This window comes from Pterocles gutturalis, unplaced genomic scaffold (genome assembly GCF_000699245.1).
Source record: "Pterocles gutturalis isolate BGI_N339 unplaced genomic scaffold, ASM69924v1 scaffold25319, whole genome shotgun sequence".
In the NCBI taxonomy this organism is placed as follows: Eukaryota; Metazoa; Chordata; class Aves; order Pterocliformes; family Pteroclidae; genus Pterocles; species Pterocles gutturalis.
The window spans coordinates 25,800-37,235 of record NW_010131438.1 but is presented as its reverse complement, the minus strand read 5'-3'; the positions used below and the strand labels follow the sequence as shown (position 1 = coordinate 37,235).

At 40.2% G+C, this 11,436-nt stretch overlaps 1 protein-coding gene across 1 annotated transcript in view; it reads left to right on the top strand.

Moving 5' to 3' along the window:
• The first annotated feature begins 795 nt into the window (after positions 1–795).
• ABCC3 (ATP-binding cassette, sub-family C (CFTR/MRP), member 3) overlaps positions 796–11,436 on the top strand; it is a 27,232-nt gene continuing 16,591 nt past the window's right edge. The window contains exons 1-6 of the mRNA XM_010080613.1: positions 796–926; positions 4,933–5,151; positions 7,444–7,621; positions 8,173–8,334; positions 9,300–9,392; positions 10,721–10,924. Of these exons, the coding sequence (XP_010078915.1) occupies positions 796–926; positions 4,933–5,151; positions 7,444–7,621; positions 8,173–8,334; positions 9,300–9,392; positions 10,721–10,924 (987 nt within the window). The remainder of the gene's footprint in view (positions 927–4,932; positions 5,152–7,443; positions 7,622–8,172; positions 8,335–9,299; positions 9,393–10,720; positions 10,925–11,436) is intronic.

The window sequence follows — 11,436 nt, the reverse complement described above, 5'->3', positions numbered from 1 at the left end:
TGCTTTTTTATAAGGACATTTTCTGTGCAAAAGGGAAAGTAAACTGAGTTATATATACAAATGACTGCCACCAACTGATACTGCTGTCAAAAGGCATGTGTATTCAAGATGCAAGTTTGAGATTGGGTTTACTACTACTCCATGATAAAGAAGTGGAATAGCTGTCAAAGGTCATGTTAAAGACCCAGTTTTTCCATAGTGGTTGAGGGTGTTGAGGTCTTCCTTCTTCCATCCTTGTAACTTCATTGTCCTGGAAACCGCCCTGTGAAGTTTTTTTTAGTGAGAGAGTGATTTCTTCTAAACTTCCAGAGTTTTGAATGTTCAGCTTCCCCATGTTGATTCTTGGTAACTAGATGTTTGTATCCCTCGACAAAATTCCTCTTACAGTTGAGGAACAGTAGTTTTCATTTATTTGGAGAGAGAAATCTGATTTTCCTTTAACTTACGTGAGCTTCACTTTTGTATTTTTTTTCATGTCTGACAGTTAGTCCAGATAGACTTAGTTATTTTCACTTCTAAAGCTTCACTGGTTTCATTTAACACCACGGTTTCCTTCAAATGCTGCTGGTAGTTGGTTTTTATCGTCCTTTTTTCTGAAGTCATGTTTTCAATACAATACATGTAATCAAAACTCCGTAATATCCTTTCCTTAATTGCAAACATCAATGTAAAGAACAAAGGGAGATGGAGGTGTATCGTCTTGCTTTTGTTAGCTTAATAGTCCCAGAGGTACTAGCAATGTTGTAAGTGCTACTAGCCAAACTGAACTGGACTGGTTTTCTCTGTATGTGCAGCATGGCAATCGTTGGTTACAAAAGGCCCCTTGAAGATAAAGATTTGTGGTCGCTGAATGAAGATGATACTTCAAAAGCTATTGTACAACAACTAAGTAAAGAGTGGGACAAAGAAAAAGCGCAGTGCAAACAGTAAGTACGCGAACAAGTCTGCAAACATTGATCTGAGTCGTTTCAACATTAATAAGCTGAAAATGAGCCAACTGAAAATGGCACCTACCTCTTCAACCTATCTGTTCTTCATTAATATTAACAGTCAAATTTTCTTATTTGAATATGTCTAGGCAGAGGCAAGCAGGAACCCTCTGGGGCTTGTGTACCACCTACACACTTTTTAAAGTAGGTTCTTAAAATCCCCATGGGCAGGTAGTGCTATTTACCAACTGAAGAAGGGCTGGAGATGCAGAAGCTGAAGGGACTGGGTTGTTTGGATTGTAGGAAATTAACAACTTTAATCACGGAGCTGCTAGATGTCTAACTCCATAATTGCAACCCTCCTAAGCATGTTAGAGCACAATTCTAGGCACCAGAAACCAAAAGGATTTCCTCATCATCCCCATCATGAGGTTTTTGGTTTGACACTATTTTTAGCCTTAAGGCTCATAGCAGTGAGCAATTCTTCACTTCCTAGCAGTAAAGACAGGAAACTGTCTGAACATGTGAAATGCAGGAGCAGGAAAGATGCCCCGCTTTAAGAGCTGAGATCCAACTCCTGTTGCCTGGAAAGTTCACAACAAAATTCCCATAGTCTCTGATGGAACAGGATGAAGCTTGGAATTTGCATGTAGTCACATCCATGCTGGGGAGGATATCCTTTTTATTACATGTTCTGTCCTAATCTCATTTTAAGAAATTATCTATTGTGGAACTGTATTTCCTTCTCCCACTGGTTAGTGTCCAAAACATTTCCAAAGAAATAGATGTGATAATGGTGTGCTTCAAATGAAAAATGTCAATAAGGAGGAGGCCAGCACTTCCATTTCCTTTCATTGTGGAGATTTCTTCTCCATGTGGAGGCTCTCCTCTGTTCTCTTCTGTGAATGTTCTTGCCAAATTGGAAAGACCCTATTATGTGATAATATTAGGAGAGAGTTGTAAGGTTCTTGGCAAGGCTGAATATGATGTGGAGAGTTCTACTTCACAGCTAAAATGTGGAAGATTTCCATCACTAGCAGCAGCAGCTTGTCCGCTAGTTCTCTCTATGTGTGTGTATTGTGGTTTTCCCTTTTTTTTTTTTTTCTTAATGTCTCTATTTTTATAGTGTGGAATAGCATGCATTGTCTGGGTTGTGGTCTTTAGCTGCACAGACATAAATCTTACTCCCCCAGGCTTTTATATAGTAAGAGCACAGCCATTGTGCAGAATCGCCCAGGGTCCAGGAAAACTTTTGCTAGGAAACCAGTAACCGTGCCTGGAGTTTTGTCATGGGATTTGTTCCATTTTGGAAATTACTCATACAGACTGGGGCCATTTGGCAATTAATTTAACCACAAATTCTGGCTTGTATTTAGCTCAGGTAAAATTTTGTGGTGACTAAATTAATGATTCTAAGGTGGGAAAAAAGAGCAAAAACAAAGCAAGTCACTGTACTCCAGATTGCTGGGTTTCACATAACTCTAAAAGCTTCGTAGCTCTTCTTATTCTTCAATTATAAGTAAGTATTCTCAATTACTTCATGTCAAATAACATTAACGGTAGTTGCTTAAGAGCTGTTGTAAATACTTTTTTTAAACTCATTAAATCTGCTCTGAGCAAGCTTCTGTGACATTAAAAATTCTGTGTCAAGTTGTACGTGTGTTGAAAGTGTAATGGAAAATATTTGCAGTGTACATAGTAGTAATTTATTTTAAAAAAACTTAATCAGTTGCAGCTCTGGCATAGCTAAATTTTAAAACTTATTTTATTGTAATGATTGTCACATTTCTATTGTTCCTAAGCCTACAAAATCTTTTTTTTTACATTTTGCTTCACAACTGTCTTGTGAATTACTGTTAAATAACTGCTAATAATTCATTTGCTGCTAATGAGTTCCAGGAGAGATCAGTGTGGATTTAAGTTGTTATGACAGATAATAAAGCATGCAAAGAGTAATTTTCCTTCGCTTTTGCTCCCTTGCATGTATGGCTGAAGTCCCTATTCGCTCACTTTACTGATAAGTGCAGTTACTTCTGAGAAAGTTAGAGCTGTGCTGGATGGAGAAGGGAGAGCTGGAATCTGTTTTCCCTCATTTTTCGTTAGCTTCTGAGACTCTGCTTATGAAGACAAATAGAAGATGCAGGGCCTTGTCATCACCATGGGGAAAGCTGTGTGTTTTCCCATGAGATAATCAGCATCTGTTATCTGCCCTGCTATAAATAATGGAAACCAGGCACATGCTTTTTGCTTTGATAAAAAAAACTGGGTGTGAGCAGTCCCACAAGCTGCCAAAAACCTGACCTCACCAAGCTACCTGTAGTAACCGCTAGAAATGCACTTTCTCCCTTTGGGATTTTTTTGCTGTGAAAGAACTATTATGGTGGTGTTAGCTCACTGTAATAAACATTTTTAATAGCACAAAGCTAGGGGCAAGTAGTCTTGTTTCTTCAAATCCTTCAATGAGTTTAACAGCCAGGTTGCCAGAAAAATAAAGCTTTGCTCATAAACTCTCCAGGTTTGATCTGGAAGGACAAAGACAACACTGTTCTTGTCTGGGAAAGAAAATTGTCTGGTTTAGGTTCTCTCCCCTGCCCTCAAACTTTATTGCAAAGAAATTGAAATTTGCACATGCCTTTGTTTGAAAGGACGTGAACAAGTTTCTACCTCTGGACTGTTAGCCACAGTCATCATTGTAAATGCTCACAGGCTGTTAGAATAATTTGGCTCTGCAGCCAGCCAGGTCCAAAAAATCTGCACATTCTTTATGAAGAATCATAAATCCAACTGCACTTGGTAGTACTTACAAGTTATTTTTCAAATGCCTTCTTGTAAGTCTTCACTGTTCCTAGGGTCTCTCTTCCATCTGTCCCTCCTTATAAGGCTTATGTGCCCCAGACTAATTTCCTTCTCCCTGCTTCACCTGAACTAAACCTTCCTGTCTGACATTCAGGAAATTGTTCTCCAGGTCCCATAGCCCCCAAGAAACAACAGCAATGCAGTATTTGCTGGTGGAAAAGCTGCCACCCCGCTCTTTGAAAGCAATTCACGGAGGGAATAATTTCCCAAAGCACCTCCTCTTTATTGATGGGCAACAGAAGTCAGGCACCCAAACCCCAGAGGTGCTTCTAGAAAACCCAGCCAGAGCCCTGGAGAGCAGCACGGACCTGTTGTGTCCATTTTTCGTCAGTCAGCCTCAAAGAGCTTTGGAGAAGAGATCGCTTTTGTTGGCTTATGTTGCAGGTGGAGAGAGAGGGGCACAAAGTAAGAAAGGGATACAGCCAAGCAGGGTCTAAATGATGAAATTGTCATCTGAGTAAAATTTAGCTGCCTAAACCCAAGGTTTCTGTCCTGGAGGAACCTTGAGCAGCTGTGGCCCAGGTCTCGGAGATGGCTCAGCTTTGGAGGTGCTATGGTTTGTACTCTTTCAAGTTTCCAGGAATGCAAAGCTCTGTGTTTTGAGAGGGCTGGGCCTCCCTCCTCTCTTAGCTTGGTGTGTGATTCAACGCCTGTCTCCCTGGAGGGATTCAGACTACTCTGAAAGGAGCTGTGTGATCGGATAAGGTTAAAGGTTTAGCACAGCTACTAATTGAATAACGAATACAGTCTCGGAAGGACTAGGTGAGGGTGCCTTTTGTGGTATGGAAATTACAACTGTTAGAGGATTCCTTTACAAGAAACTGGAGATTCAAGGTCAACTCTGCCCTCTGCCAAAGGAGGTCAAGCCTTCATCTCCCACTCCCTTGGGCCATGTTCTCATCCCATGGTGATTAATTTTCTGGCCTATGGGGTACACCTCATAAGTACTGCAGAAAAAGAAAACAAGGCTCATTATGTAAGAGCAGCATACCCTTGAGCACATCTAGATCTTGTTGAAAGTCTTGCTATTGATCAGTAGCAAAGCAAAGAAAGGAGGAAACTCTTAGATGTTACTGCAGTGCTGTACACATAGGGTAATGACGTTCTCATTGTCAGTTATCTCTAATTGCTTGTTTCATTCCCATAGGAAAGAAGATGTGACATATATGAAGAAATCTAACAACATGCTCAATCATGTTGGTGATGGTCCAGAGGAAGCAGAAGTTCTGATCAGAGACAAGAAGCACAATAGAAAGCCTTCCTTTCTCAAGGCTTTGGTGAGGACCTTTGGGCCATACTTCTTAATCGGCTCCTTCTTCAAGCTGATACAAGACCTACTTTCTTTCGTCAACCCTCAGCTGTTAAGGTTGGTTTGCTGTGTGAGTAGTTTCTATGTGCAATCCCTATGGAGGCTTGGCTTTGGCAAGGAGTATTTATTTTTGAAATGCATAGCTAGTTTCCCTCACATGTGTGTGCTCCCCCACCTTCCCCCTGAAATGCCGTAAGACAGAAGTTCTTTATTGTGGACTAAGCTGTAAAATGAGCAGACTTCACGCTGAAATGCAAGATTTTTTTGATCCATCACCAATAGACAACTTGGAATTACAAATTACCTGTTGCTCCGTGCAGCAGTCCAAAGCAATTTCTCCCCATTTCTAAAGGATTGTTTGTGAAACCAAACTGAAGCAGTACTTGCTGGATCCGGTTGTCTCTGTACATCTTATACCCACATGTGCTGGTGATGGCTGCAGCCATAGCGTGACTTGATGCACAAATGAAGCGTGATGCTCAAGTATGCGGGGCTTTGGCCGTGCCACCGTCATCTGGGAGAGATCTTGGACCATTTAGATGAGTTCATGTGTTCTTAGTTGTGCACAGCAATGAGAATGTGTGAGGCACAGTTACAGTAAATTTCCATGTGAAAGAAAATTATGGTTCTATTAAAAAAAAAAAAAAGTGAGTTCTTGAGAAAAGTGGTATGTCCTCAAACACTACTTATATGAGGAACACCTGTACCTCCCAGCTCCAGGGGGACCAGTTGCTCAGCTTGAGCCATAAAGGAATTTCTGTGATTCCCCGCATTTCTTTTCTCGGTTATTATTATTCTTAAAGTGAGAATTTCACCAGATGATCATTAACTAAGAAGAAAGTAACAGTGGAAATACGAGCATTTCTATCAAATAACTGGTTTTTATTACCAAAAAAAAAAAAAACCCAAAAAAAAGAAGGCACATAGTCTTGTTAATGCATGAGAGAGGAAGGCAGTTTGGATGGAGGCCACAGGTGGATGTGGGGAAGGGGAGAAGAGGGCCCTGCTCCGGTATGGGTGTCTCTTTAAATAATGCCAGTATGGAGCTGTGTTCTGAGATCATATTATTCCGTGGGTGGTTTGTGACATACCCAGAAATTTGCTAAAAAGTGGTTCCGACCCGGTACGGTGACATTTAATAGCTTAGAGTCTGTCTTCTTCCAGAGTCCCTAGTGAAGAGGAGGCAGCTGGCTTTCTTCTGAGAACACATTAAATAGAATCTATTCTGGGAATTCCTCAAAGTTGCATAAATTCCTGGATATGTTGTCAGTGATATCTCAAGGCTTATTACGGGGAATTTCTTCTCAAGTCAAAATTCCTGCAGTGTTAGAAAAAGCACTGCACTAGTAAGAGAAAATGGAAAAGCCATGGCTGTCTGGCAAGTAGCACAGAAGATAGTTTTATGTTTCTAAAAAAATTGCCGAATCCCACACTGGGACTATGAGGAAGAGTTGTTCCTGAAGCTGTCCACTGACAGAATGAAGGACTGGTGCAGTACGGAAGCTCTCTCTGGACTGGAAGAAGAAAGACGTAGCATCCTCATGCTTCTAACACAGGGCTTTGGGACCTGATTTGTAGCTTCCAGGTGTATTTTCCCTGTTGGTTATTTGAACCATGGACTCAAATCTCTGTTCCTCCTGTATTTTGACAATTCAGTGCTCTGGTCAGAAATCACAAATGTGATTTTTGAGAGCAGTGGACATTGCCGTACATTGTTCTGCTTGTTTGCTGTATGTCAGTGTGCAGATATCGCAGGGAGAGCAGCTGTGTGTAGTAAGAAATGGCTTATTAATAAAAGGTGATATAGTCCATTTAATCATTTTACCAAAAAAGTAGGAGTGAATAATTCTTTATGCATCCATCCAGGAGGATGTCTTTTAATTTTTTTTGTGGGAAAACACCCCAGGCAGAGGCACTCAGGCTGCTTGAAAAGGATTTGGGTAAGAAGCTGGTTTCGCCTGCTTTACTACACTGCCCTACTGTGTCCTGTCATTCACCTCTTGCCCTGGGGGGCTGCCCAGCAGAGCTCAGACAGTGAGCCGAGTGTTTAAATGCTGGATCTCGGGGGAAACTTAATTTCTCCTTGTATTTCATTTTCTACAGGCTCATTTACAAATGGACTTTCTCACTGGCAAAGCATAAGGTTTTGCTGTTGTATCTTTGCAATGTTGTTCGACTGAAATTGTAACTCAGCTTGCTTCCTGGAGAGCTGTTTGCTTTTTGTGGTTAGCGAGAGGATGTGGCAGGATGCCATAGTTGAGAGAAGCTGTGTTATGTCCCATTAAACTTGCTGCATGTTTTTTATTTTTGTTTCTTTTCCTTTTCCTTCCCTAATCTTCTGAAAAACAGTGTATTAATCAGCTTCATTAAGAACAAAGATGCCCCAGCCTGGTGGGGATTTTTGATTGCGGCTTTGATGTTTGTCTCTGCTGTGGTGCAGACACTCATACTTCACCAGCATTTCCAGTACTGCTTTGTCACTGGGATGAGGCTGAGAACTGGGATCACTGGAGTGATATACCGAAAGGTAAGACTGGAAACGTTTCATGGGTGGGAACACCAGTATATAGCCAAGCAAGTGGCCTCTGTTCTCATATACTCAGGGAAGAGCAGGCATGTTGGAGAATAGCAGCCTCCTGGAAAAATAAAAGAATTGGGGTTTTGATGAGTTTTTTAGAGTACCTCTTATCATACTGTACAGAATTTTTTGTGATCAGCAACTTAATGTGGGTGTACTGGTAGGTCACCAGACATATCACAGGCAAATACTGGTTGACTTTAAATATTTGGAAAAGGAATACAGGAGAATAGCATGTTTGTGCCATGAGTTGATTAAATGCAACTAGGTTTTCTTCAGAATGCTACATACTGCTTGAGATAGAGGTGCTCACAAGCAAACCATTTCATGAAGTCGTGTTCTTTGGAGATTAGGAACTGATGTAGGTGTGAACTGTTTTATTCTTGTTGGAGAAGCACATTCTTGGGGACTACCTTGTTTTGCTAATAATTGAGGATTTCTTCTCTGTGTTTCTCCATACGTATCAAGATTTTTAATCTACTGAACCTGTTATTTCTCAGTCCTTAGTCATCACAAACTCAGCAAAGCGCTCATCTACCATTGGAGAAATTGTCAACCTGATGTCGGTGGATGCCCAGCGTTTCATGGACCTGGTGAATTTCCTGAACATGTTGTGGTCTGCACCACTCCAGATATTTCTAGCTTTGTATTTCCTCTGGGAGGTACAGACATTGTCACATTTTTTTTTCAAAATTCATCTAAGTGATGTGCAAGCTTATTATATTTTGTTAATTTGACCCACCATAGCTTTTCTAGAAACATACTGTTCTAGCTTGTAGTAAAATAGCTTGTACTGGTGTACACGATCAATTAGTCTCATAATTATTTTGTTCAACTGGTAGATAGGTAATATAAAGCATTTGAAGCAAAAGAATGTAAGCCATGTATAAAGATTAAATTATGCCACATAAATAAGTTTTGTGCAAGTCCACGTGAAACAAATCTCACCTGGAATAAACATATTTTTTCCTTTGCTACAGTGAAGTTGTTTCTGGTTTATTCCAGGTTCAGTCTGAGCACTGACTTTCATCCTTAAAATGTTTCCATGCAGTTAATCCATTTTACTGCATAATACAGTAGCACCAAAATAACCATACTGATTTAGACTCGAAAGCTGTTAAGTTGCAGCAGCTTTATGAGTTACTGCTCTGCTGGTAAACTAAACTCTGGTAGCAGTTTGTGTGCTTTTACTCACATTGAGGGTTCGAGATTAATTCTGTAATTACAGTTCCCTAGGTCAGAGGGAAGTCAGTGGAAAAGTTCTTTCTGTGAAGCTTATTTGTTCCCTTTCTACATTGCTCAATAGCTCTGTATTTGCATTATTGCACGCTTACTTTCCCCTCCCACTGGGAACCACTTAATAAGTAAATCGCAAAGTGCTCTGCTAGCACCAACACTAGCATCGTAATAACTCAGGGTGGATGCTGACAGATTTTTCTGTCTCCTCATTATAGTTGTTCTGTGGAATCAGAACACTTCACTGGGAGGAGTTCAGCTTGCTATGGAAAACATTCATTAGTCAGGGAATGCATTGCTGTTTCTATAACCTACTGCTGTTTTCGTGCTCACCATGGGGAACAGCAGCACCTGGGTGCAACAACAACTTTCTTTCTTTCTTTCAATCAAGGCTTTAGGGCCCTCTGTGCTGGCAGGAGTCGCCGTGATGGTTTTACTTATCCCGTTTAACTCTGCAATAGCAATCAAAACCAGAGCGTTCCAGGTAAGGTACCAGCAGAAGAGGTGACATTATCAGAATTGGCAGCTGTGCTTGTCACTGGTGTCTTGGCCATTAATGAGCTGCCATTTGCACTGATTTACTTACGAGTGAGACTGTACTAATATATTTAATACCTGTATCCTCTCTGATAGTTTTTCCATAGTGAATTGAATGCTACTTAAGGGAAAGGTGTTTGATTGAGTCAGTGGCTCTTCACACTGCTGGAGTGGCTTCTGGGATAAGCAAGAAGTTTCTTTGTCTCCATGTCCCTTCACTTGGTAGCTTCTTCTAGGAGCATCCAGAGAAAGGGCAAATAAATGCTGTTCTTTGAGCCGTGAATGACTGTTTTCAGAGATGTGAACTGAAACCTGGCAACTTGTTTCTTATGCTAGTAGCCAGTGTTGACTTTCACTGCTACTGAGCTGGGCTAAATTTGAGTTATTATCTTAAGGTAAAAAGATCCTTTATTCCTTTCTTTGTAGTCTTAGTCGTCTCTAGTCAAGGAAGGCTGAAAAAACAATATAATAGTGCCCTCTGGCTTTGTGCTAGAAAAATCTAGTAAGTGGCTTGTGCTGTGCAACCTATCAATGACTGTTTGGAAGACTTTAAAAAAAAAAATCAAGCTGCTGAGGTAAAAAAGGTAAGAGTTGGAAAACAAGTATAAATGATGACATTTAAGCACAGCCTTTGTAAGAGAGGGGTTTTATTACGTGCCTTAAAGAGACATCCAGACTTCCCATTAAATCTCTTGGATTCTGGCATGTTAGTATTAAAATTACTTTTCTCCCTTGCCCATTATAAGATGCTCAGAGCTGCATAACTTGGTGTGCATGTGTGTGAATGCAATTTTTCATTTTGTCTATACAGCTGAGCAAGGATTTTTTTTTTAAAGTAACTGAATGAAGCACTGTATTCCAATATATAGGGAAAAAATAAATTTGGAATAACTACAATTTTCAAGGGATGCCACAAGAAATACAACTATGCATATCAGGAAAAAAAACTGAAGAAATCAAAGGAAGAAGTAGGGTAGTATTTTTCTGAAGTGCCTGAATCTTTAAGGCAGTTTTGAAAATGTAACCCCTAACAGTGAAGATGAGTGGAAAGCTTTTCCACTCTGCTTTTCAGACATTTTCTTTGATCACTGGTTTCTTGGGAGGTGTAGACTTGCACAGTAAGCTTTCTGATAACAGTCTGGCTTTCTTTAATTACCTTTTGCATCCTCTTTAGAAATAGCCCAAGGACCATCACAGCTGTGAGACAACATGTTGAAAGCTCTCTTCTAGTCATTCCCGTGATACTCTTTTTTTCTGTGTTTGCCAAAAAACTAGGTGGAACAAATGCGATATAAAGACTCCCGCATTAAATTAATGAATGAGATTCTGGGTGGCATAAAGGTGCTGAAGCTGTATGCTTGGGAACCATCGTTTTCAGAAAAAGTGTTGGAGATACGAAAGAATGAGCTGCGAGTTTTGAAAAAATCTGCCTATCTCAATTCCGTGTCCACCTTTGTATGGATCAGCGCGCCGTTCCTGGTAAATGGAATTTGCTTGACTTTCTAAGCTGTGCAAGTACATCCTTGAATGATAAGTGTGAGGCTTTCTGCTTGCTAACTGTACATAGGAATGAAATGTAAATACTTTTTGCTTCAAAGCATGTGAATAATTTTTTTTAAAGTTCCTTGTTCTCTAGAGCCTTTTTGTTAACTGGTATTGAAGTATTTCTTGATAAAGCATGCCAGAGGAAGCTGGGAATAGCTGTCTCAGGAGAATTTCCAACCACTTCAAAGTACTTCCCCATAACAAATTGCAACTAGAATTTGAAACCTCAGAGATATTTGTGAATAGGAAAAATAGCGGGGAAAAAAAAAAAATTGAGTCCAGGACATCTGTTTTAAGCTCTCATTTCTACCTTTCGTATTACAGTGCTCTGCTTGTTTTAGTGGGAGAGGGAGTTGTTAAATTATTCTGCAACCTAAAAAAAGATTGATTTAATGTAAGAAATAAACCCCAAATGATACACTGCCAATTCTGAAATGCTTTTTTCC